Raw genomic sequence first — 24,869 nt, 5'->3', positions numbered from 1 at the left:
AGATTCTGCCGTTATCTAATATTCCCCCTCATGGCTTCTCTGGCCCTGACCACTGAACACATCGTGTATTATTCCTCCGTGTCTGCAGCAGATTCTGCCGTTATCTAATATTCCCCCTCATGGCTTCTCTGGCCCTGACCACTGAACACAGCGTGTATTATTCCCTCGTGTCTGCAGCAGATTCTGCCGTTATCTAATATTCCTCCTCATGGCTTCTCTGGCCCTGACCACCGAACACATCGTGTATTATTCCCCCGTGTCTGCAGCAGATTCTGCCGTTATCTAATATTCCCCCTCATGGCTGCTCTGGCCCTGACCACCGAACACATCGTGTATTATTCCCACGTGTCTGCAGCAGATTCTGCCGTTATCTAATATTCCCCCTCATGGCTTCTCTGGCCCTGACCACCGAACACATCGTGTATTATTACCCCGTGTCTGCAGCAGATTCTGCCGTTATCTAATATTCCCCCTCATGGCTTCTCTGGCCCTGACCACCGAACACATTGTGTATTATTCCCCCGTGTCTGCAGCAGATTCTGCCGTTATCTAATATTCCCCCTCATGGCTTCTCTGGTCCTGACCACTGAACACATCGTGTATTATTCCCCCGTGTCTGCAGCAGATTCTGCCGTTATCTAATATTCCCCCTCATGGATTCTCTGGTCCTGACCGCCGAACACATCGTGTATTATTCCCCCGTGTCTGCAGCAGATTCTGCCGTTATCTAATATTCCCCCTCATGGCTTCTCTGGTCCTGACCACTGAACACAGCGTGTATTATTCCTCCGTGTCTGCAGCAGATTCTGCCGTTATCTAATATTCCCCCTCATGGCTGCTCTGGCCCTGACCACCGAACACATCGTGTATTATTCCCCCGTGTCTGCAGCAGATTCTGCCGTTATCTAATATTCCCCCTCATGGCTTCTCTGGCCCTGACCACCGAACACATCGTGTATTATTCCCCCGTGTCTGCAGCAGATTCTGCCGTTATCTAATATTCCCCCTCATGGCTGCTCTAGCCCTGACCACCGAACACATCGTGTATTATTCCCCCGTGTCTGCAGGAGATTCTGCCGTTATCTAATATTCCCCCTCATGGCTTCTCTGGCCCTGACCACCGAACACATCGTGTATTATTCCCCGTGTCTGCAGCAGATTCTGCCGTTATCTAATATTCCCCCTCATGGCTTCTCTGGCCCTGACCACTGAACACAGCGTGTATTATTCCCCCGTGTCTGCAGCAGATTCTGCCGTTATCTAATATTCCCCCTCATGGCTTCTCTGGCCCTGACCGCCGAACACATCGTGTATTATTCCCCCGTGTCTGCAGCAGATTCTGCCGTTATCTAATATTCCCCCTCATGGCTTCTCTGGCCCTGACCACCGAACACATCGTGTATTATTCCCTCGTGTCTGCAGCAGATTCTGCCGTTATCTAATATTCCCCCTCATGGCTTCTCTGGCCCTGACCGCCGAACACAGCGTGTATTATTCCCCCGTGTCTGCAGCAGATTCTGCTGTTATCTAATATTCCTCCTCATGGCTTCTCTGGCCCTGACCACTGAACACATCGTGTATTATTCCTCCGTGTCTGCAGCAGATTCTGCCGTTATCTAATATTCCCCCTCATGGCTTCTCTGGCCCTGACCACTGAACACATCGTGTATTATTCCCTCGTGTCTGCAGCAGATTCTGCCGTTATCTAATATTCCCCCTCATGGCTTCTCTGGCCCTGACCACCGAACACATCGTGTATTATTCCTCCGTGTCTGCAGCAGATTCTGCCGTTATCTAATATTCCCCCTCATGGCTTCTCTGGCCCTGACCACCGAACACATCGTGTATTATTCCCCCGTGTCTACAGCAGATTCTGCCGTTATCTAATATTCCCCCTCATGGCTTCTCTGGCCCTGACCACTGAACACATCGTGTATTATTCCCCGTGTCTGCAGCAGATTCTGCCGTTATCTAATATTCCCCCTCATGGCTTCTCTGGCCCTGACCACCGAACACATCGTGTATTATTCCCCCGTGTCTGCAGCAGATTCTGCCGTTATCTATTATTCCCCCTCATGGCTTCTCTGGCCCTGACCGCCGAACACATCGTGTATTATTCCCCGTGTCTGCAGCAGATTCTGCCGTTATCTAATATTCCCCCTCATGGCTTCTCTGGCCCTGACCACTGAACACATCGTGTATTATTCCCCGTGTCTGCAGCAGATTCTGCCGTTATCTAATATTCCCCCTCATGGCTTCTCTGGCCCTGACCACTGAACACATCGTGTATTATTCCCTCGTGTCTGCAGCAGATTCTGCCGTTATCTAATATTCCCCCTCATGGCTTCTCTGGCCCTGACCGCCGAACACATCGTGTATTATTCCCCCGTGTCTGCAGCAGATTCTGCCGTTATCTAATATTCCCCCTCATGGCTTCTCTGGCCCTGACCACTGAACACATCGTGTATTATTCCCCGTGTCTGCAGCAGATTCTGCCGTTATCTAATATTCCCCCTCATGGCTTCTCTGGCCCTGACCACTGAACACATCGTGTATTATTCCCTCGTGTCTGCAGCAGATTCTGCCGTTATCTAATATTCCCCCTCATGGCTTCTCTGGTCCTGACCACCGAACACATCGTGTATTATTCCCTCGTGTCTGCAGCAGATTCTGCCGTTATCTAATATTCCCCCTCATGGCTTCTCTAGCCCTGACCACCGAACACATCGTGTATTATTCCCCCGTGTCTGCAGCAGATTCTGCCGTTATCTAATATTCCCCCTCATGGCTTCTCTGGCCCTGACCACTGAACACATCGTGTATTATTCCCCTGTGTCTGCAGCAGATTCTGCCGTTATCTAATATTCCCCCTCATGGCTTCTCTGGCCCTGACCACCGAACACATCGTGTATTATTCCCCCGTGTCTGCAGCAGATTCTGCCGTTATCTAATATTCCTCCTCATGGCTTCTCTGGCCCTGACCACTGAACACATCGTGTATTATTCCCCCGTGTCTGCAGCAGATTCTGCCGTTATCTAATATTCCCCCTCATGGCTTCTCTGGCCCTGACCACTGAACACATCGTGTATTATTCCCCGTGTCTGCAGCAGATTCTGCCGTTATCTAATATTCCCCCTCATGGCTTCTCTGGCCCTGACCACTGAACACATCGTGTATTATTCCCTCGTGTCTGCAGCAGATTCTGCCGTTATCTAATATTCCCCCTCATGGCTTCTCTGGTCCTGACCACTGAACACATCGTGTATTATTCCCCCGTGTCTGCAGCAGATTCTGCCGTTATCTAATATTCCCCCTCATGGCTTCTCTGGCCCTGACCACCGAACACATCGTGTATTATTCCCCCCGTGTCTGCAGCAGATTCTGCCGTTATCTAATATTCCCCCTCATGGCTTCTCTGGCCCTGACCACTGAACACAGCGTGTATTATTCCCTCGTGTCTGCAGCAGATTCTGCCGTTATCTAATATTCCTCCTCATGGCTTCTCTGGCCCTGACCACTGAACACATCGTGTATTATTCCCCCGTGTCTGCAGCAGATTCTGCCGTTATCTAATATTCCCCCTCATGGCTTCTCTGGCCCTGACCACTGAACACAGCGTGTATTATTCCCCCGTGTCTGCAGCAGATTCTGCCGTTATCTAATATTCCCCCTCATGGCTTCTCTGGCCCTGACCACTGAACACATCGTGTATTATTCCCCCGTGTCTGCAGCAGATTCTGCCGTTATCTAATATTCCTCCTCATGGCTTCTCTGGTCCTGACCACTGAACACATCGTGTATTATTGCCCCGTGTCTGCAGCAGGTTCTGCCGTTATCTAATATTCCCCCTCATGGCTTCTCTAGCCTTGAACGTGACTTTCTCTATAATCTATGCTGACAGGACGTTCTTCCCGCGCTTTCTAGTCAGTAACTAACAACGACAGACTGGCTAATGGCTCCGCCTCTTCCTGTCACATGACCACAGCTCCTTCATCGCCCAGATCCTAAATCACTGCTTAGCTCCGCCCCCGTGTCACATGACCATGTGTAAAGGTCCTTCACTACAACTAATCCTAGTTTTCCCTTCTGCTCCGCCTCTTCCAGCACTGGTCACATGACGGTGACGTCACCGCAGGTCCTTCCTCTCTCAGTGCAGCAGCTCCGTCCTGGTTGTGTGCAGCTCGTGTTCTCTGGTGTCAGCCAGCAGCAGATTTCCCGCCATTCCGGTGAGATTACAGGAGGGTTTGTGGTAAATCTGTGAGAGGAGAGTGTGGGGTGAGATCAGAGCTGTTCCTGTGCAGTGAGGCTGAAGTGATTTGTTGTTTTTTTTGGAGTTTTTTTTTATTATTTTGTTTTTCAAGGCACAGATAGGGACAGGTCACTAGTGCTTAACCCCTTCCCGCCACGGCCCTCTTTCATTTTTGCGTTCTTGTTTTTCGCTCCCCTCCTTCCCTGAGCCATAACTTTTTTATTTTTCCGTCAATTTGGCCATGTGAGGGATTATTTTTTGCGTGCCGAGCTGGCGTTTTTTAATGATACCATTTTGGTGCACATACGATCTTTTGATCGCCCGTTATTGCATTTTAATGCACTGTCGCACCAACCAAAATAACTTAATTCTTTCGTTGTTTTTTTTTTCTCACTCCGCCATTTAGCGATCAGGTTAATGCTTTTTTTTATTGATAGATCGGGCAATTCTGAACGCAGCGATAATAAATATGTGTAGGTTTGAGTTTTTTTTGTTTTGTTTTGAATGGGGCAAAAGGGGAGTTATTTAAAGGGAACCTGTCACCCCCAAAATCGAGGATGAGCTAAGCCCACCGGCATCAGGGGCTTATCTCCAGCATTCTGTAATGCATTCTGTAATGCTGTAGATAAGCCCCCGATGTATCCTGAAAGATGAGAAAAAGAGGTTAGATTATACTCACCCAGGGGCGGTCCGATCCAGTGGGCATCGCGGTCCGGTCCGGCGCCTCCCATCTTCATAGGATGACGTCCTCTTCTGGTCTTCACGCTGCGGCTCCGGCGTACTTTGTCTGCCCTGTCGAGGGCAGAGCAAAGTACTGCAGTGCGCAGGCTCTGGGAAAGGTCAGAGAGGCCCTGCACACTGCAGTACTTTGCTCTGCCTTCAACAGGGCAGACAAAGTACGCCGGAGCCGCAGCGTGAAGACCAGAAGAGGACGTCATCCTATGAAGATGGGAGGCGCCGAACCGGATGTGACGCCCATCGTACCGGGACCGCCCCTGGGTGAGTATAATCTAACCTCTTTTTCTTATCTTTCAGGATACATCGGGGGCTTATCTACAGAATGCATTACAGAATGCTGGAGATAAGCCCCTGATGCCGGTGGGCTTAGCTCATCCTCGATTTTGGGGGTGACAGGTTCCCTTAAAACTTTTATATTTTTTCATTTTTTTTTTAACTTTTTTTTTTTTAACTTTTGCTATGCTTCAGTAGCGGGAGGCTAGAAGCTGGCATAGACTGATCGGCTCAGCTACATAGCAGCGATTATCAGATCGCTCCTATGTAGCTGAATTACAGGCTTGCTATGAGCTCCTTCCACAGGGTGGCGCTCACAGCAAGCTGGCATCAGCAACCATAGAGGTATCAAAGAGACCTCTGGTTGTTATGCCGACGCATCGCTGACCCCTGATCATGTGACGGGGGTCAGCGATGCGCTCATTTCCAGCCCGATGGCCGGAAGTGGTAGTTAAATGCCGCTGTCAGAGTTTGAACAAAACAGCTGAGATGTCCCAGCTTTGACGTGGGCTCAGCGCCGGAGCCCACATCAAAGGGGGAGACACGACATGCGCCGTACTAGTACGGCGCATGTCATGAAAGGGTTAAAAGGGTGACTTGACTTTGTGCCTCCGCTCTCCTCCTGTCTGTAGGGTGACATGACTTTGTGCCTCCGCTCTCCCCTCGTCTGTAGGCTGACGTGACTTTGCGCCTCCCCCCTTCCTCGTCTGTAGGGTGATGTGACTTTGTGCCTCCGCTCTCCCCCTGTCCACATACACACAGACAGTAGTGCCCCGAATCAGTATCCGCTCCTGATATTCACCCGCCATCACCGTGCAGTGGTCATTCATTATTGATGTGAATATCTTAACTCCGATTCATCAGTATTTTTTGAGAGAATTCTGGAGTAAAACCAATTAAGGCTGTAAATGTTCGTGCAGCTCCGGGTTGTGTGACAGATTCACCAATATGGAGCATAACTGCACAACTTGTCTACGTCATGATGAGCCGCTGTGTTCCTTCTATCTGAAATCTAACTGCAGATCTTGCCGAGGTGCACTGAGGCGGGTGACACATTCCAGATCCGCCAAATTCATTACCACACGTGCACATCTTCCTGACTCAAGCACGCCCCACCGTGAATGTCAGCCTTTCTGAACCGGGGGCCGTTGTCCTGTAGAATCATTACACGCGGAGTCCTCGTGTAGCAGCACATAGGTCGCTCTGTGGTCACAGCTGTCGCACAGTGTCGGATGCGTAGCAGTGTAATATCTAATATACCAGAACCTCTTGGGATGGGACATATAGTGCTGCCTTGGTTAGCAGCTTATTTATATCTCCATACATGTGGCATTGGCAAGAACAGGTCACAATTCGACTTTTGTTACTTATTTTGGGTTTCTTCGTATCAATAACTGATCCATGGTATACTCCGTTATTATCTGACTATCCAATATCAATGTTAAAGTACCGGACAACCCACTTACGCTGAGCACATCCTCAAATTGTCACGGATCCACTGATTTTTTTTATTTTTTGGTTTCCTATGCTCCTCCGTTTCAAAGTGTTTTTTCTCTGGTAACAATAACACAAATGTTCCGTTCAACAACTGGTCATGTACCAGAAAACTTCTTCGTAGGCTTGTGGATTTTGTCCTCTAACACTGGGCAATCAAAACATCGCTGCGCCCACTTAGAAGATTTGTGATTGACACCTTGAAGTTAAAATTTGCACCTTCATTGGTCGGGGGAGCTCAGTACTAAAGGAAAAACTGCCCTAGAATCAGTGCAGCAGCAACAGTTGGAGGAGGCGCTTCTAAAGAGGCTCGAGGGACATCTCAGGATACCTTCAGGGCCTCCTCCACCTATGATTGATGAACACAGCAGGTAAAATCTCAGTTGAGCAGAGAGCCTTGACGCGCATCTGTTGGGGGTCTTCATCGGCAGTGTAGATAAAGTAGAAAATATCATAAGAGATGGACAGTGTTACAATCAGAGAGGTGATGACAAACATGATTCAGAGACTTCCTTAGGGCCACTAATCGCTTATTAGAATGCAGCACTGGACAGCTTCATTGATCTGTTTATAAGGTTAGCGCCAATCTGTCAATACCTGTAGTTTACGTAGCAAAATCCTGATGACAAGATCGCTTTAATGAGTCCAATGTGCTTGAAAAGTGACCTGCACCTCTGTGAGCCACACCAATAATCTTACTCCAATCCTTGGCAGTAAGATTTATGTCGTAAGGAATTCTTTAACTCACCATCAAGTAGACGAACTGTGGCGTCCTGCCCCCCGTTCCACCCTTTCTCTGCCCCTATTGATGGAGCTCTGCAAAACAGGCGAGAATTGACAAAAACTGGAATTTTTTGTGCAACTTGTAGTGGCGAAAACTTTTTGCGACTTATCAAAGTGTTTTTCTCCAGAATTCTGGCAAATGTACTTTGGTGAACTCAAGGCCATGATATTTAAATCGATATTGAATTTTCACTGCCCACTGTGCCTTGTTAATTCAGGAATTTATTTTGATAAAGGACATGGCTGTCAGTGTGTGAAGTCACCAGAGATATCAGACGCAGGACATAGGAGATGGCTGTACCGGGGGTCACTGGGGATATCAGACGCAGGACACAGGAGATGGCTGTACCGGGGATCACCAGAGATATCAGACGCAGGACACAGGAGATGGCTGTACCGGGGATCACCAGAGATATCAGACGCAGGACACAGGAGATGGCTGTACCGGGGATCACCAGAGATATCAGACGCAGGACACAGGAGATGGCTGTACCGGGGATCACCAGAGATATCAGACGCAGGACACAGGAGATGGCTGTACCGGCGATCACCAGAGATATCAGACACAGAGGACACAGGAGATGGCTGTACCAGGGGTCACCAGAGATATCAGACACAGAGGACACGGGAGATGGCTGTACCGGGGGTCACCGGGGATATCAGACACAGAGGACACGGGAGATGGCTGTACTGGGGCTCACTGGGGATATCAGACACAGAGGACATGGGAGATGGCTGTACCGGGGGTCACCAGAGATATCGGACACAGAGGACACAGGAGATGGCTGTACCGGGGGTCACCGGGGATATCAGACACAGAGGACACGGGAGATGGCTGTACCGGGGCTCACTGGGGATATCAGACACAGAGGACACAGGAGATGGCTGTACCGGGGCTCACTGGGGATATCAGACACAGAGGACACGGGAGATGGCTGTACCAGGGGTTACTGGGGATATCAGACACAGAGGACAAAGGAGATGGCTGTACCGGGGGTCACCAGAGATATCAGAAACAAAGGACACAGGAGATGGCTGTATCGGGGGTCACCAGCGATATCAGACACAGAGGACACAGGAGATGGCTGTACCCGGGGTCACCAGAGATATCAGACACAGAGGACAAAGGAGATGGCTGTATCGGGGGTCACCAGCGATATCAGACACAGAGGACACAGGAGATGGCTGTACCCGGGGTAACCAGAGATATCAGACACAGAGGACAAAGGAGATGGCTGTATCGGGGGTCACCAGAGATATCAGACACAGGATATGGAAGTAACGAGGGTCAATAGAGATATCAGACACAGAGGACACGGGAGATGGCTGTACCGGGGGTCACCAGAGATCTCAGACACAGAGGACACGGGAGATGGCTACAGGGGTCATCGGGGTTATTAGACACTGATGACACAGTAAACTGCTGTACCAGGAGTTGGAAAAAAATTAAATTTTACAAAATCCCAATGTGAACTTTTTGGTGTGGGTTATGACTGGAGAGGTGACTGCTGGGACATTATACAGGACAACACTGGAGGATTCTGGGTGATGACGGTGTCGCTGTTGTCAGGTTCCTATAAGGTGTCAGGACGTCGCTGTCTATCTCTCCATGGAGGAGTGGGAGTATCTAGAAGGACACCAGGATCGGTACCAGGATGTGATGATGGAGGAGCTCCGGCCTCTTACACCACGAGGTGAGAGGAGACTTGTGTGTGTGTGTGTGTATATAATATACCGTATATACTCGAGTATAAGCCGACCCGAGTATAAGCCGAGACCCCTAATTTTGCCACAAAAAACTGGGAAAACTTAATGACTCGAGTATAAGCCTAGGGTGGAAAATGCTTCAAAAATAAAAATAGATACCAATAAAAGTAAAATTAATTGAGACATCAGTAGGTTAAGTGTTTTTGAATATCCATATTGAATCAGGAGCCCCATATAACGCTCCATACAGTTCATTATGGCCCCATAAGATGCTCAATATTAAAATATGCCCCATATAATGCTGCACAAAGTTGATTATGACCCCATAAGATGCTCAATAGAATATTATACACCATATGCTGCTGCTGCTGATGCGATTTAAAAAAAAAAAAAAAAAAATGACATACTCGCCTCTCGTCGCTGAGGGTCTGGTGCTGGTGTCCTGAGCAGGTGGGGACAATGACACGCTATGGGGGGCCAGGTGCCGGTGTCGCCACTGGCTCAGGTCCCCGGCACTTGCGATATCCACCTGTCCCCGTTCCACCATCGCGCGCCGCTGTGTCTTCCGGGTCTCTGCAGTGACTGTTCAGGCAGAGGGCGCGCACTAATCACGTCGCACCCTCTGACCTGATTGTCACAGCCAGATGCAGAAGACAGAGCACAGCGGTGGAACGGGGACAGGTGAATATCGCATGGCTCACCCTCCCCCATCATACTCACCCCCTCCTGGTGCTGTCCCTGCTTCTCAGATGGTCTCTGACGCCGGCAGCTTGTTCCTGTGTTCAGTGGTGACATGGTACCGCTTATTAAGGTAATGAATATGCACTCCACACCTATGGGAGTGGAGTCGCGTCCATATTCATTACTTTAATGAGCGGTACCACGTGACCGCTGAACACAGGAAGAGCTGCAGGCACCAGAGACCATCTGAGAAGCAGAGAGGTGCAGAGACCGCGCAGGGAACAGGGGAGTATGATGTGACAGCCGCCACTCCCCCTCCCCGGCCGACCCCCTGGGACAATGACTCAAGTATAAGCCGAGAGGGGCACTTTTAGCCTAAAAAAATGGGCTGAAAATCTCGGCTTATACTCGAGTATATATTTATAATATTATATTACCGTATATACTCGAGTATAAGCCGAGATTTTCAGCCCAAATTTTAGGGCTGAAAGTGCCCCCCTCGGCTTATACTCGAGTCACGGTAGTGGTGGGGTCGGCAGGTGAGGGGCTGAGGGCGCTGGGGTATACTTACCTAGTCCCAGCGATCCTCGCGCTGTCCCTGCCGTCCCACGGGCTTCGGCGCTGCAGTTTCTTCCTCTCTTCAGCGGTCACGTGGGACCGCTCATTACAGAAATGAATAAGCGGCTCCACCTCCCATAGGGGCGGAGCCGCTTATTCATTTCTCTAATCAGCGGTGCCGGTGACCGCTGATAGAGAAAGAAGCTGCAGCGCCGAAGACAGGAGGGGACAGCGCGAGGATCGCCAGGACTAGGTGAGTATAGCATATTCACCTGTCCTCGTTCCAGCCGCCGGGCGCCGATCCATCTTCCCGGCCGGCGCCTCCATCTTCCCGGCGTCTGCGCTCTGACTGTTCAGGCAGGGGGCGCGATGACGCATACAGTGTGCGCGGCGCCCTCTGCCTGATCAATCAGAGCAGAGACGCCGGGAAGATGGAGGCGCCGGAACGAGACGCCGGGAGCTGCAATCAAGGGAGGTGAGTATGTGTTTTTTTTTCTTTATTGCGGCAGCGGCGGCACAAATTTATGTGGAACATCTATGGGGCACAGTTAACGGTGCAGAGCACCGTATATGGCACAGCACAGCTATGGGGTACAGTGAACGGTGCAGAGCACCGTATATGGCACAGCACAGCTATGTATGGGGCACAGTGAACGGTGCAGAGCACCGTATATGGCACAGCACAGCTATGGGGCACAGTGAACGGTGCAGAGCACCGTATATGGCACAGCACAGCTATGGGGCACAGTGAACGGTGCAGAGCACCGTATATGGCACAGCACAGCTATGGGGCACAGTGAACGGTGCAGAGCACCGTATATGGCACAGCACAGCTATGGGGTACAGTGAACGGTGCAGAGCACCGTATATGGCACAGCACAGCTATGTATGGGGCACAGTGAACGGTGCAGAGCACCGTATATGGCACAGCACAGCTATGGGGCACAGTGAACGGTGCAGAGCACCGTATATGGCACAGCTATGGGGCACAGTGAACGGTGCAGAGCACCGTATATGGCACAGCACAGCTATGGGGCACAGGGAACGGTGCAGAGCACCGTATATGGCACAGCACAGCTATGGGGCACAGTGAACGGTGCAGAGCACCGTATATGGCACAGCTATGGGGCACAGTGAACGGTGCAGAGCACCGTATATGGCACAGCTATGGGGCACAGTGAACGGTGCAGAGCACCGTATATGGCACAGCTAGGGGGCACAGTGAACGGTGCAGAGCACCGTATATGGCACAGCACAGCTATGGGGCACAGTGAACGGTGCAGAGCACCGTATATGGCACAGCACAGCTATGGGGCACAGTGAACGGTGCAGAGCACCGTATATGGCACAGCACAGCTATGGGGCACAGTGAACGGTGCAGAGCACCGTATATGGCACAGCTATGGGGCACAGTGAACGGTGCAGAGCACCGTATATGGCACAGCACAGCTATGGGGCACAGGGAACGGTGCAGAGCACCGTATATGGCACAGCACAGCTATGGGGCACAGTGAACGGTGCAGAGCACCGTATATGGCACAGCACAGCTATGGGGCACAGTGAACGGTGCAGAGCACCGTATATGGCACAGCACAGCTATGGGGCACAGTGAACGGTGCAGAGCACCGTATATGGCACAGCACAGCTATGGGGCACAGTGAACGGTGCAGAGCACCGTATATGGCACAGCTATGGGGCACAGTGAACGGTGCAGAGCACCGTATATGGCACAGCTAGGGGGCACAATGAACGGTGCAGAGCACTATATGGTTCACACCTATGGGGAAATATGAACGGTGCAGAGCACTATATGGCACAGCTATGGGGAAATAATGATCTATTTTTATTTTTGAAATTCACCGGTAAATGCTGCATTTCCACCCTAGGCTTATACTCGAGTCAATAAGTTTTCCCAGTTTTTTGTGGCAAAATTAGGGGGGTCGGCTTATACTCGGGTCGGCTTATACTCGAGTATATACGGTAGTTCGATTTTTGTCCACATTGAGTTTTAGGAAGCGAGAGGAGAAGGAGGATATGGCCGATAGACACTCTGGGATTCTGGAGAGCAGAGAGGTGACATCTGGGCCAGAGAGATAGATCTGAGTGTCATCAGCATATAGATGGTACTGGAAGCCATAGGACCTTATAAGTTGTCCCAGGCCAATGGTATAGATTGAGAAGAGGTCCTAGGACAGATCCTTGGGGGACTCCAACAGAGAGGGGGCGAGATGAAGAGGTAGTATGCGAGTAGGAAACGCTAAATGTGCAGTTGGTGAAGTATGAGGAGATCCAGGATAGGGCGAGGTCTTTGACACCAAAGGAGGAGAGGATCTGTAGTAGGAGGCCGTGGTCAACTGTGTCGAAGGCAGAGGACAGGTCTAGAAGGAGGAGTATTGTCTGTTAGCTTTGGCTGTAACTCGTTCGTAAGTTTGGTCAGGGCAGTCTTCAGGTCCGGTTGGGTTCATGGACCCCGGGCATTGATACAGGTAAGCACATGGGCAGCAAGAACTTGTATCTATCAGGAATCTCAGGAGCAGCAGGAAGAATTAAGTGGAACCCAGCAGAGAGGGAAGCAAGTAATGCAAAGAAGGTGGAGCACACCAAGCCTAGAGTTCTAAAGTCTCAATCCCAAGACACAGGTGTGTGTCTTAATGGTGTAACAACTCTCCTGGCATCACAGCATGGCCTCACATCTCTCACACAATCTTACCCACTGCTCCAGGCCATGATGTGGTTTCTGTTTCATGCCAGCTCCATGTTCTGTGTCTCTGCTCTCTGCATGCCTTATGGCTATGTGTATAGGGGGCCGGCGCCTGAACTCTCTGGTTCTTATAGGAATCGGGTGCATCTGTCTAATCAGTTCCTGACCAATTATCAAGAGGCCTCCTGTATATAGTGCAGCTCCACCCTGTGGTCTGGGCCTGTGCAATGTGTTAGCTCAGTTAGTGTTTAGCTGCTGAGTTTGCCTGGCCTTGCTCTGAGTTTCTCCCTCTCTGGAGGCTTTTCTCTGTGCTATTGCCTTGATCTTGTAGTCCGCCCTCCAGGAGGCAGAATATCCTGGTCCCTGTGTCTTTGTCCCTGTGTCTTGTTCCATTGCCTTGTCTGTACTTTGTCTTTTCTCGGTCTCCTTGTCTGTGGCTTCCTTCCCTGCTTTCTTTCCTTGTGTTCTCAGTCTGCTTACACTCCGCACTCTTGCGGCTCTGCACTCAGACCTTGCTTTGCACTCTCTGGCTTTGCTCTGTGGCTCCGCTCTTTGCGGTTCTATCTGGCTCCGCTCTTTGCGGTTCTATCTGGTTCCGCCTCCTGTGTTTCTGCACTTGGCTCCGTCTCTGCTCTTGGCTCCGCCTCCAGCGTCTCCGCTCTTGGCGTTACCTCCAGCGTCTCCGCTTTTGGTTCTGCCTCCAGCGTCTCCGCTCTTGGCGTTACCTCCAGCGTCTCCGCTCTTGGCTCCGCCTCCAGCGTCTCCGCTCTTGGCTCCGCCTCCAGCGTCTCCGCTCTTGGCGTTACCTCCAGCGTCTCCGCTCTTGGCTCCGCCTCCAGCGTCTCCGCTCTTGGCTCCGCCTCCAGCGTCTCCGCTCTTGGCTCCGCCTCCAGCGTCTCCGCCTCCAGCGTCTCCGCTCTTGGCTCCGCCTCTAGCGTCTCCGCTCTTGGCTCCGCCTCCAGCGTCTCCGCTCTTGGCTCCGCCTCCAGCGTCTCCGCTCTTGGCTCCACCTCCAGCGTATCTGCTCTTGGCTCCGCCTCCAGCATCTCCGCCCTTGGCTCTGCCTTCTCCTTCTCTTCTCTTAGTTCCACCTTCTACTTGTTACTTAGTCCTCCTGTCTGAACAGGTTCCAACCTGTTTCACATACCTGCCTGCAGACCGGTCCCTACCGGTTCTTCCTATGTTCCAGCCGTACCCGCCTGCCTACCAGAGAGCCAGCCGTGTCCGCCTGCCCGCCAGTGTCTCTGTTGTACCCGTCTGCCTGCCTGTGTCCCAGCCGTGCCCGCCTGTCAGCCAGAGTGCCAGCCGTGCCCGCTCCGTTCCTTAGTGGGATCAGCAGCCACAGCCAGACATCACCCTGGAGTGGCACCTGGTAGCTTCCTATTGCACAAGTCTGACCTCACCATCAGAGGCTCCAGCGAACACCTAGGAAGCTACTTAGTTACGCCCCTTCCAGGGAAGTTTGGTCTGTGGTCCAGTGGGGCCACACCCCCGTATGCCCGCGCCAACCAGTCTGGGCGCGTGCGTGACAAATGGGTCCTGAAGAAGTCTAAGGATATGTCATTGATCCAGGCCTGGCAACTTGCAAAACCCGACGTGAAGCACAGCAGAGGGCTGCAGACCCAGGGGAAGGAGGCAGAGACCAGCACACCTGGGACTGGTCTGCAACAAAAATGATGCAACAGCTACCTCTGTCTGTAACTCTGAAAATATTATCCCCAAAAATATTAAAAAATTGTATGTAAAATTGAATACATGGTATAAAACATGGGAAGTGGTTGAATATGAAATGTTTACACAGATCAATAATAAAAATATTTTTTCATCAACGTGTTCTAAAGAGAAGGACTCAGGATGGGTTTATTACTGTCTGGGAGACTCTCCAGGAGGCTGCTGCACTGATGATGCAAAGAAAAGGATTCTAATGGATCTGTAATGATTAGTGATGATCAAACCTGCTCGGATAAGGCGTTATCTGAGCATACTCGTGTGCTAACAGAGTATCTTCTGCATGCTCGTATAATATGTTTGAGTCCTCGTGCCTGCGTATCTCGCTGCTGTTCGACAGACACAACACATGCAGGGATTGTCTAGCAAACACGCAATCCCTGCATGTGTTGCAGCTAAACTGTCCAAAACATCGTAAGTATATATAAGAAAATTCATTTATTGAAAAATTACATACGAGTATTTCAAATATAAATATTGCATACAAAAAAGGGGAGATTTCAAGGGGAGATCTCGTATCGTAAGGCAATTGTCTATGCTGTGAAGATACGAGATGTGCAGCATCTGAAACAACGGATACTGGAAGCCTGTGCTAGCATTTCTTCTGCGGTGCTGCTATCAGTGTGTCAAGAGTGGGAGAAGAGGGTTGCATTGACAATCCAACACAATGGGCAGCACTTTGAACACGTTTTATAAGTGGTCATAAACTTGTAAATAACTCCTGAAAGAATAAAGTTACGTTAAAACCAAGCACTCCATTGTTTTTCTTGTGAAATTCTCAATAAGTTTGATGTGTCACATGACCCTCTTCCCATTGGGGAAAAAATAAAGTTGGATCCAAAATGGCCGACTTCAAAATGGCCGCCATGGTCACCACCCATCTTGAAAAGTTTTCCCCCGCCCATATACTAATGTGACACAAACAGGAAGTTGATATCACCAACCATTCCCATTTTACTTCGGTTTATCCATATACTATGGCCCATCCTGTAGTTTAATTTAGGCAAAAACATTTTATAATGTTTGTATATTTGACCTTTTGGAATGTTGGTGATTTTGTTAGGATAAAATTTATTCTAAGATTCCAGTCTTTGATTGTTAAGCGTGACTGTATTGGGTTTATATGGCTGCGAGCTTGAAAAACAAACAAATATTGGAATGTGATTCTCTAAGGCTATGTTCACACTTTGCAGATTCCACTGCGGATTTTTCCGCAGCAGAATTCCAAAATCCGCAGTGAAAACCCATCGCGGTTTTTACTGCGGATTTATCGCGGTTTTTACTGCGGTTTCTTCTGCGGATTTTCATCTGCAGTTTTCTATTGGAGCAGGTGAAAATCCGCAGAAAAGAAGTGACCTGCTGCGGAATGTAATCCGCAGCGTTTCCGCGCGGATTTTTCTGCAGCATGTGCACAGCGTTTTTTGTTTCCCATAGGTTTACATTGTAATGTAAACTCATGGGAAACTGCTGCGGATCCGCAGCGGTCAAATCCGCTGCGGATCCGCAGCAAAATCCACAAAGTGTGGAACACGGCGCTGCTCGCTGCTGAATCCCTTTTATCTTGGAAGCAGCGGCGGTGAATGGTGCTGGAGAGTGAGACGGGGAGCTTGCACGCAGGAGCGGTGAGGACTGGCAGGTGTCGGTACGTGCCTGGGGCAGCGGCCATTAATATAGCGCACACCCTGGCAGATAGGGAGTTGCGCTTTTAATTACATCAGCGGTGCTGGGCAGTGAGAGTGTGCCTGAAGAAGTAGGGGTGGTGCAGTGTGGGCCCTGAAAAAGTGGGACCTGCGCCCCCCTGTCGGGTGGACATTGTCCCTACTAGTGCCATAACACTACAGGGATTAACCCCTTTCTAGCTGCTTCCCCGGTGGTAACTGTGAAACTACACAGCCTGCGTGTTACAGTGACTATCTCTGAACTTCCCCATAATTGCCTCTGAGGTCGCTTTGCATAATCTTCTTGTGAACACTCATCATGCAGCACCCTAGAGGAGCTGCAGCCGCTGAAAAATTAAAAAAATATGCCAAGGATGATCCTCCTGATAATGTGCGCAGTCTTAGAAATAACCCCGCACAATCTCAGCGCAAAGGTCGCCCCTCTGATGGTAATGAGGAGAGAGGAGAGGATGAACTGACTCTTAAACAGGCATCAGAACAGTTGATGCAAGCTATATCTCTCACTAGATCATCTCTCACGGAGAAAATAGAAAATGTGCATACTGAGGTGGGGCGCCTGCGACATGACATGCAGGCTATGAGAGGGCGTATCTCAGAGGTTGAAACGAGGGTGTCTCATATAGAGGACACTATCACCCCTATGGAAGCTAAACTGAATAAAGCTGCTGGATCCGTGAATGCCTGGAAGCAAAAGGCAGACGACTTGGAAAATAGGCTGCGCCGCAATAATATCCGAATTATAGGTCTCCCGGAGCGGTCAGAGGGCCAGCAGCCTGAGCAATTTCTGGAGGAATGGCTTAAGTCTTCATTGGGAGATGGATTCTCCTCAACATTTTCAGTGGAGAGGGCCCATAGGGTCCCGACGAGACCTCTCCCTCCTGGAGCCCCTCCGCGACCTTTTCTGGCGCGTCTCCTTAATTGTAGAGACAGAGACACCATCCTTCGCTTGGCGCGACAGAAGGGCCTCATTAAATTCGATAATGCTACCATATCGATCTTTCCAGATTTTTCCATGGAGCTTCAAAAGCAGCGGGCACGATTTATAGATGTCAAGAAACAACTTAGAGAGAAGAACATTGTCTACTCTATGCTTTATCCGGCCCGGCTCCGTATTATTTATAAGGGCTCCTCCTTATTTTTCACAGACCCAGCGGAGGCGATCGAGTGGCTGCGGTCCCGTGTGGGATCGAATGCGGAGGACTCCTGACCTGGGTTCCCTGACTAATGGCAGTATAGATAGAGCTCTCTGTCTGGGTGCAGGAAATGTCAACAATACCGGACACTGAATCCAGTGAGGGTATCCCTTTTTCAATTTGACTGTGGGAGTATGGAAATATACTCCTCTATTGTTCAAGTTTTGTTCAATTTGGTTTTATGTATTAGATTTAGTTGTTTACTAAGTATAGTTGCCGCTAATGCTGACTCTTTGCTCTGTGCAATGCCGCTGAACTACACCCGAATAGTAATGATATGCATTAATTTTCCCTTTGAGAGTAAACATGGGGGCTGAAATTATATGTATGACCTGGAACATACGAGGTATAAAGACCCCACGAAAGAAAATTAAGGTGTTTTCGCAGATAAAAAAATACCACCCTCATGTTGTGGCACTAATAGAGACACATTTAACAAGGGACACAGTTCGATGTATGCAGAAATCGTGGGTACAATGGTCCTTGCACACATTCCACACTAGCTACTCTAGAGGGGTTTCTCTGCTGATACACAAGGAGGTCAGATGGGAGGCCAGGGAGGCGAGACGTGATCCAGAAGGCCGTTTCGTTTTTGTGCATGCATTTATTAATTCACGAGAGTATGTGTTGTTGTGCATCTATAATCCTCCTCCTGCTAATGTGTCAATCCTCCGTATGGCTCTAGGCTTCTCCTTAAAATATCCAGAAGCCAAGGTTATTTGTATGGGGGACTTTAACTTAGTTATGAATCAATCCATGGATAGATTGAGACTGGATGACGTAACACCAGGGGACACTTTACCTCAACAACCCTCTCAATTAGCATTGTTTATGAACGGGAGCGGGTGGTTAGATTTATGGAGAATAAATCATCCGGAAGTTAGAGGGTACACCTGCCACTCGTCAACTAGACAATCTCTATCTAGAATAGACTATATATTTGGGTCGAGTGAGTTGGCATTACGGGTGGATAGCATTGAACATGGTAATCGGGGGATCTCGGACCATAGTCCAATTATTCTAAAACTTAAATATGAGCAATCCGATAATAGTAATAGGTTCTGGAAATTGAATCCCTTTTGGTTGAAATTGATAGACTCTAGTGATAGGACGGTTGATCAGTTAAACGTTTTTACTCTAACACATTCGGAACTCCAAAACTCTGGTTTATTTTGGGATACCCTGAAGGCATACCTGAGAGGATGCTTGTCTTCAACTATTTCCTATATCAAGAGGGTAACGGCGAGGGAGGACGAGGAGATAGAGCAAAGATTAAAAGACTCAGAGGCCACTTATATAGCTAATCAGTCCAGCAGTAATAGAATTGAATGGCTTACTTCCCAGAGACTATATAACCAGCATGCAGATGCTAAGTCAAAACGCAAACTATTTTTTACTCGGCAGTCCTATTTTGAGCTGGGCAATCAAGCCAGCACACTCCTGGCCTTCTTGGTGCGGCAACATAACACCTCCAACACAATATTGCAGATCCGGGCGTCTGATGACTCGTTGGTATCCTCTACTGATAAAATACTTCAGAGCTTTTACGATTACTACATTTTGTTATACAAGTCTAAAAGTGGTCTTGATGTTGATGAATGCTTGGATTATCTATCAGATATAACATTCCCTTTGCTAAGCCCATCTCAACGAGCCCTTATGGAGGCTGAATTCACCCTGGAAGAGGTAGAACATGCAATAGCGGATATGGCTACTGGGAAGGCCCCGGGACCTGATGGGTTCCCCATTGAATTTTACAGGAAATACCGTGATAAATTGGCACCTATATTGCTAAAGGTACTTAGGGGAATATGGGAGGGTGAATCTGTACCTGAAACATTTTATGATGCTAATATTGTCGTGCTCAGGAAGGAAGGGAAGGATCCTCTAGATTGTGGATCATATAGACCAATTTCTTTGGTGAATGTTGACTATAAAATTTTTACGAAAATTCTAGCTACTAGACTGAATACGATCATATTGGATCTCATACACCCAGATCAAACTGGTTTTATGCCCGGGAAAAATACCTCTATTAATATCAGGCGGGTGCAATCAGTTATTCAATATAGTTCACTAGAACCGGACAATAAGTGGGCATTGGCTTCGCTGGACGCAGCCAAGGCTTTTGATTCCCTCGAGTGGTCTTTTCTAATTGCATGTCTACGGAAATATGGGTTTGGGAATAAATTTCTGAGAGGGATAGGTACATTATATGCGAAGCCTGGGGCGCGAATGGTGGTAAACGGCTCTGTGTCTGCACCATTTTCTCTGCATAGGGGAACTCGCCAGGGATGCCCTCTCTCCCCAGCTTTATTTGCCTTGGCAATAGAAGCCTTGGCAATACGGATGAGGTCCTCTGTAGATATTAAAGGGATACATATTGCTGATCGGGTGGACACTATAGGTCTTTATGCTGATGATATGGTGGTGTTTATGGACCAGACAGAAGATACATTACCAAAAGTAATAACGATGATTGATAAATTTAGTAAGTTTTCTGGCCTATGTATAAATTGGGACAAGTCTGCTCTGATGCCTCTCTCTCATACCCCAATGCCAAGCCTTGAAACCCTCTCGCTGCTGCCCATTGTCTCCAATTTTAAGTACCTCGGGATACATATGACTCAGCGCAGTCACCTAGATTTACATCTCAATATATATCCACTAATTGACGTGGTTAAATCTAAATATGCTACCTGGGACAAGCTCCCGCTATCTGTAGCTGGTCGTATCAACCTGATCAAAATGATTTTACTCCCAAAATTGAGCTACTGTTTTCAACATAGTGCCGTTTTAATACCTAAATCTTTCTTTGCAACCCTAAACTCCCTTACTACATCCTTCATATGGGGGAAGGCTAGACCTAAACTTAAATTATCCACCCTGCAGAGACCCAAACAGGGGGGCGGGGCGGCTTTGCCGGACTTCTATCTGTATTACCTTGCTGGGCAGGCCAAAATGATAAGTGAGTGGATGCCCGGGAAATCTCTTCCCAACTCTGAAAGCCATATATTACATTCAGCTAAAGTTGATTGCCCGATGGGTTTTTTAGAGATGGAGAAAATTGCTGTCCCTCGTTTGCTTCCTTTGCTCCGCCTGGCACGATCAATATGGAGACAAATTAAAAAAGTGACACAATATGTCGATATAGCAGCAGAAATGCCGTTATGGAACAATAGTTACTTTCCGGGATTATTGGGTCACCCGTCTACCGAATTTTGGATATCACATGGCGTTCTCACGGTGAGCAATATACATAGCCAGGGGGTTTTTGTTTCTTTTGAACAATTACAAAATACTCATAATATACCGAAGTCTCAATTTTTCCGCTACCTGCAACTAAGATCTGCCTTCCAATCACATATACGAAACACGGGTGCGGGTAGAGCTATTTCAACTCTGCCGTTAATAGGAATTCTTAACTCACAGGGCCCCCAGGGACTCATTTCCTCTCTATACACCTACCTGATATCCATAGGTGAAGAATCTGCCATAGATTCAATTAAGGGAAAGTGGGGGAGACTTCTTCCGGATACACTGGGAGAAGAATGGGATGAAATCTTGGAATCTCCAACTAAGGTCTCCCCATCAATCAATAATAAGATGATCCAACTGTATATAATCTATCAATCTTATTTGACCCCGACTCGTCTTTTTAAAATGGGCCGTCTTCATTCATCAGACTGCTTGAGGTGTCACTCTGGTGACGCAGATTTTATCCATATGATATGGAAGTGTCCTGTTATTTTTCAATATTGGAGAGAAGTGACGGTACTATTGACATCTTTGGTGTCGATCCCTGTTCCACTTGAGCCACTGGTATGTTTGTTTGGAGTATGGGAGGCGGAGGCTTGGGATCACCACACGGGAATATTTCTGAGGGAATCACTGTTTATGGCACGAAAGGTGTTGGCGCTGCGTTGGATGGGAGGTTCTGGTCCATCTCTTAGAGCATGGGTTGACTTAGTAAACTCAATTATTCCGTATGAGCGGACGCTATATCAGAATAGGGGTTGTCCAACTAAATTTGAGAAGATATGGGGAAGATGGAATTCATCCTGTCATACTATATAAGTTAAAAGGACTCAATATACGCATAAGAAAAGGGTGTATGATTCTCTAGACACTATTTACCAACAGAGCGGGTTTTATTTAGAACTCTTTTTCGTAAGCGGCATTACGTTAGTATTAGAGGCTTTATTAGAAGTTAATGTAGTTACAGTTAAGGTTTAAAATAAGGCATTAATGATTAACATGCACAATTTATTATCCTTATAATATCTTATACATGGCTATGTATGGTGATTTCCTGTAATCAATGGATAATGATAAATACAAACAAAATGTGTATGATCTTTCCTGAATTCAATAAACGAATTTAAAAAAAAAAAATCCACAAAGTGTGAATATAGCCTTAATGTGTTTATTACCAAGTGGATGAAGAGCAGAGGAGAAATTTAAGGAAAATTTAAGATTCTTGCAGTTTGCTATCCAAAACCTTGAAGCAGATTGCAAACCAAAGTCGAACACTATAACTTGGAAGATCGTGGAGCTGGAAAATTTCTACCAGCATATAAGCCAGCTGTGGAGCAGATGGAAGTTTGTGTGATGAAGCAAAATAAAACATTGAAAGAAAAAAACGGTCCACCACAATCCGACAACGGTCCTCCACAATCCGACGACGGTCCTCCACAATCTGACAACGGTCCACCACAATCCGACAACGGTCCTCCACAATCCGACGACGGTCCTCCACAATCCGACGACGGTCCACCACAATCCGACAACGGTCCACCACAATCCGAATCCGATGGCTGTGAACTTTTTATGCTTCTTGAAGATCTGTAACAGAGTTTTCAGAGAATTTTCAGCCCGAGGTTCTTGCACAATAGGCTGAGGATGTGAAGGACCAAGAGGCACCCGGTGAAGAGATATAAACTGTGCAGACACAATGCCATAAACTCTTTGGCATCTTATTTTTATTTAGGCTACCAACAGAATCTAGAATTGAACCCTGTTCTTCATCTTACGCTTACGCTACGACCAGAGAGAATAATGGGCCCAATTTAAGACTTTCCGGCAAAGTGTTTTAGAGATGAGAGAATATTTTTTAGATGGAGAGCTAGTAGAAGGGGGAAAAATAGAAACAAAAATATGTTCACGTTCAATTACATGTCATGGGAACATTTCCTGAGGTATCATGTGGATCAAAGGACCTGAAAAGTGCATCAGGCTTGTGATTTTTTATTTTTTTTTTCCCAGCTGGATGGTAGGGGTAAATTAGTCAAACCTCAAGAGAAAAGAGTGACAATTGAGCTTGATCAGATTTCAGCCTTATCTGACTGAAGGTACTTAATGTTTTTATGGTCTGTATAGATGGTCACTGGAAACTTGGCTCATTCAGATAGATGTCACCAACCTGGAGAGAAAACTGCAGAAAAAGATGGTGTAAATCCAGTTCTATGGAGAAGATTTGGATGTCATCCCAGTAGACTAAAGCCTACCAAGGACAACATCTGCAAGGAGTTTGCATCTTCTCTCCCCATGCTTGTATGGGGATTTTTTTTCTGAGCTTCTAATCCTTTTTCACAGCAATAAAGGCAAAGTCTTTCAGTCTGGTGACAGATTCTTCTAAAGATAATATCTTCTGACGATAATTTCCACCTGCCAATTTGCATGGGTTCTTTATGGCCTTTCTGGGAGGAGATTTTGCAAATTCTCCAATATTCGAAAATCTCAAAATCCTGAGAATTTTCCCTCTTTAATATACAAGTCCACACAAGTAGCGAGAGAAATGAGTTCATTAAGGAAAGATGGTAATTAAATCTCAACTAGCAAGTGCATCCTTCATCGTCAAGATGGGTCAATAGGTAGCAAAGTTCGAAACTGGATAGCACAACGTCTCACAGAGTCAGTTCTCTGAGCCTGAGTATAGAGTTCGACAGTTGGGGAGAATGATCTGGTTCTCCAAACACTCTGCAGATGTCCGACAGGAAGGGAGGGAGATAATGTATCATAAGCTTTTCTTTTTCCCATTAAGATTCAGGGCTAGCCATAGCATCTCCGAACAGGAAAGAAACACTAAGCCACTTTGTACCGGTCAGAAAATAATACCATACACGAAGCCTTGGCAGGACTTAGGATTTCAAAGCGAGTAGCATTAGACAGATATGGAGATGATGCCTAAGAAAAATGTCCTAGATGGAAAAGGGAGGTCGTGGTAGATGTTGACATGCCAGAAATGAAACCGTAGATGTTTGGGATAGTAAGTTGTATAACCAGTCCAGATAAATCCTCCCTATGAAATGGCAACTGGGTTCATTCTGCATCTTTGAAATACATGTCATGAATATTTTAGGGCTCCTCTAGGGTGGTGGGTTCTCTAAGCTTTTAGTTGTGTGAGCAACATATACTGGAGGAAGTCATAAAGTGGAATTGGTCATGCTGGATAGCGAACAGAACAGTGCATGAACCGGCGATGACCAGTGCAGCTGGATATGGAGGACGGCAGATGGATATAGGAAGCACAGCCAAATGTACGGACTCCTCTGGAGCAGCATAATCGTAGATATGGCAGCACCAGGATAGCTGAGATGGCAGAGGTACTTGATGAACCAGAGTTGTAGCCGTGGTGGTACCAGAATAGCAAACATGAGTTCGTTCTTGTGTACCTTACTGTAACAGAGTTATAGGTGTGAACACAGTTCAAAATGTAAAAAAAATTGCAGGTATGAGTTGGGTTAGGACTGCTCTGATACGGGTATACCTTGACGTTTGGTAGAGCGGCTTAATATACATTTTTTGCAAAAAAAACGTATCAACCAAATACCCTGTTTTTTTTCCATCTTTTTACTAGCACTTGCTGTCCACTGTGGTTTCAAGTCTCTTGGTGGTGTGAACATGTCTCTACGGGCTTGTTCACTGTGCGCGCAGCTCATGTGTTCTGGTTTTACATTAGTTGGGTGGTGGTAGATGGTTGCAGGTAGCAGAAGAGCAGAGACTAGTGGAAGCATAGTTGGACTTTTTGTACCCTTATGGTAGTAATGCATGTGTTGGCATTATTATCTTAATACTCAGCACG

At 47.9% G+C, this 24,869-nt stretch overlaps 1 protein-coding gene across 1 annotated transcript in view; it reads left to right on the top strand.

The window, feature by feature from the left end:
* The first annotated feature begins 4,125 nt into the window (after positions 1–4,125).
* LOC138658245 (uncharacterized) overlaps positions 4,126–24,869 on the top strand; it is a 39,573-nt gene continuing 18,829 nt past the window's right edge. The window contains exons 1-2 of the mRNA XM_069745740.1: positions 4,126–4,227; positions 9,109–9,232. Of these exons, the coding sequence (XP_069601841.1) occupies positions 9,148–9,232 (85 nt within the window). The 5' untranslated portion in view covers positions 4,126–4,227; positions 9,109–9,147. The remainder of the gene's footprint in view (positions 4,228–9,108; positions 9,233–24,869) is intronic.

The sequence above is a fragment of the Ranitomeya imitator genome, chromosome 1, assembly GCF_032444005.1.
Source record: "Ranitomeya imitator isolate aRanImi1 chromosome 1, aRanImi1.pri, whole genome shotgun sequence".
Classification (NCBI taxonomy): Eukaryota; Metazoa; Chordata; class Amphibia; order Anura; family Dendrobatidae; genus Ranitomeya; species Ranitomeya imitator.
This window is presented reverse-complemented; position numbering and strand designations above follow the sequence as displayed.